The sequence below is a fragment of the Sinocyclocheilus grahami genome, unplaced genomic scaffold, assembly GCF_001515645.1.
Source record: "Sinocyclocheilus grahami isolate Dianchi unplaced genomic scaffold, SAMN03320097.WGS_v1.1 scaffold175.1, whole genome shotgun sequence".
NCBI classification, from domain to species: domain Eukaryota; kingdom Metazoa; phylum Chordata; class Actinopteri; order Cypriniformes; family Cyprinidae; genus Sinocyclocheilus; species Sinocyclocheilus grahami.
The window spans coordinates 1881603-1883119 of record NW_015505354.1 but is presented as its reverse complement, the minus strand read 5'-3'; the positions used below and the strand labels follow the sequence as shown (position 1 = coordinate 1883119).

Genomic DNA, 1517 nt, shown 5'->3' with positions numbered 1-1517 from the left:
GAAATGGGTGTATATGTAACCTCTGTCTCACTGAAAAACTCTTGAATCAAGCAACACAACACCCTAAAAGCACATTAACACGAACACTTACCAAGGTAGCCATCCTGGTTGATATCTCCGAGAGGGGCGATGGCACTTCCATACCGGCCGAACAGGTGCGTTCCAGTGAGTGTGATGGATGGGGAGAAGAGAAGAACGTCCTCTTGCAAGTACAAGTACACACGGCCAACCTCACGCGGTTTACTCTCAAACTCACGGTCCATGTAGAGTGGAGCTCCAACTAGCACGTCATCTAGCCTGTGTGTGCACATAAATTAACAAATTTGATACAAACACCTCTAGGTTTTGGATTTTTAGAGGCCCACAAGTAACATAAATTGTACATGTATTTGATTTGAAGATGCTTTACTTGGAAACTGAGTGGATGGTTAACAACCGAATAAAGACCTGCAGCTTTATAGTGCATGTTTGAAGTCAAAGAATCATACAAGATGTCACCCTTGAGGTTACAAGACAGCAATATCTGCAAGGAAGTGCACCAACGAACCATTGTAAAATATGAGCCATCAGAGAAGACAAAGACGAGCCAGCGCATGACAGTATCATAGCAGGGGATAAAGTATAAATCTTATAAATGCTGATAATACAAAACAGAGACGTTTTGCTTGGAGATATGAATTTAGGAGTGTGTTTTGGACTGCATGAGGACCGATGGAGGAATACCAAAATGCTCCTACAGTTCGGAACGGGGCATTCTGAGAATAACCTGGACTAAAACCAACAAAGATGGTGTCGGGATTCCATGATAAAATGGAATGAAACATTGTAGAAAAAATTCACATTTGTACTTCTCAGACTTATTAGATCTAAGATAACAGATATAACCAAGTTATGTTATTTGATATCTAAAAATAAATCACTGTGATTTATACATTTCAGCATTTAGTAGCCAAAAAAATAACAAAAACGATACATTGATTTCAACACTAAAGACTGATTGGCCCTGTTTCCAGCAAATGAGCCATTTCAACAGCTATAAGTGTAATGAGCTCTGCGCGTTGGTCATTGCTGGTGTATCATTTAACTGCTCTTTCTTTGTGTGTACTGCTGTTTTACTGTGTATTCAACCATGTACCATTGGTAAGTAAGCCTTTCAGTTAATGGCATAAACACATGTCAGCATTTCAGACATAAGAGAAAGAGCTTTGGCGCTGATGTGTCAGCAAAGTTTTGTATCCTCATAAGACCAAATTAGAAACCAATTTTATGCATATCAAATTCCCCCCTGGATGATGTAAGCATTTAAACAAGGGTCAAGTAAACCAGAGCTTAAAGCATGAGTCTGAATAAGCCAAAACCCATATAAAACCTCATGGTCCTATTCATATAATTTATATGGTCCTATTTAGTTCTGAATACACCATGTAACTAAATACAGCATGAGGTAGTAAATTAAATTAGCTCAAAACAAATAATACAGACAGATAAGAAAGCCTTGTTTCAATGCAGGCAGACAG

General features: G+C 38.7%; 1 protein-coding gene across 1 annotated transcript in view; it reads right to left on the bottom strand.

Moving 5' to 3' along the window:
* Nucleotides 1-91: 91 nt before the first annotated feature.
* The window catches only part of LOC107593721 (integrin alpha-8-like), a gene marked incomplete at its 3' end in the record, with an annotated part of 20027 nt that continues 18601 nt past the window's right edge, over nucleotides 92-1517 (bottom strand). Inside the window, exons 11-12 of the mRNA XM_016283574.1 lie at nucleotides 489-523; nucleotides 92-297 (exon numbers count right to left, since the gene is read on the bottom strand). Of these exons, the coding sequence (XP_016139060.1) occupies nucleotides 92-297; nucleotides 489-523 (241 nt within the window). The remainder of the gene's footprint in view (nucleotides 298-488; nucleotides 524-1517) is intronic.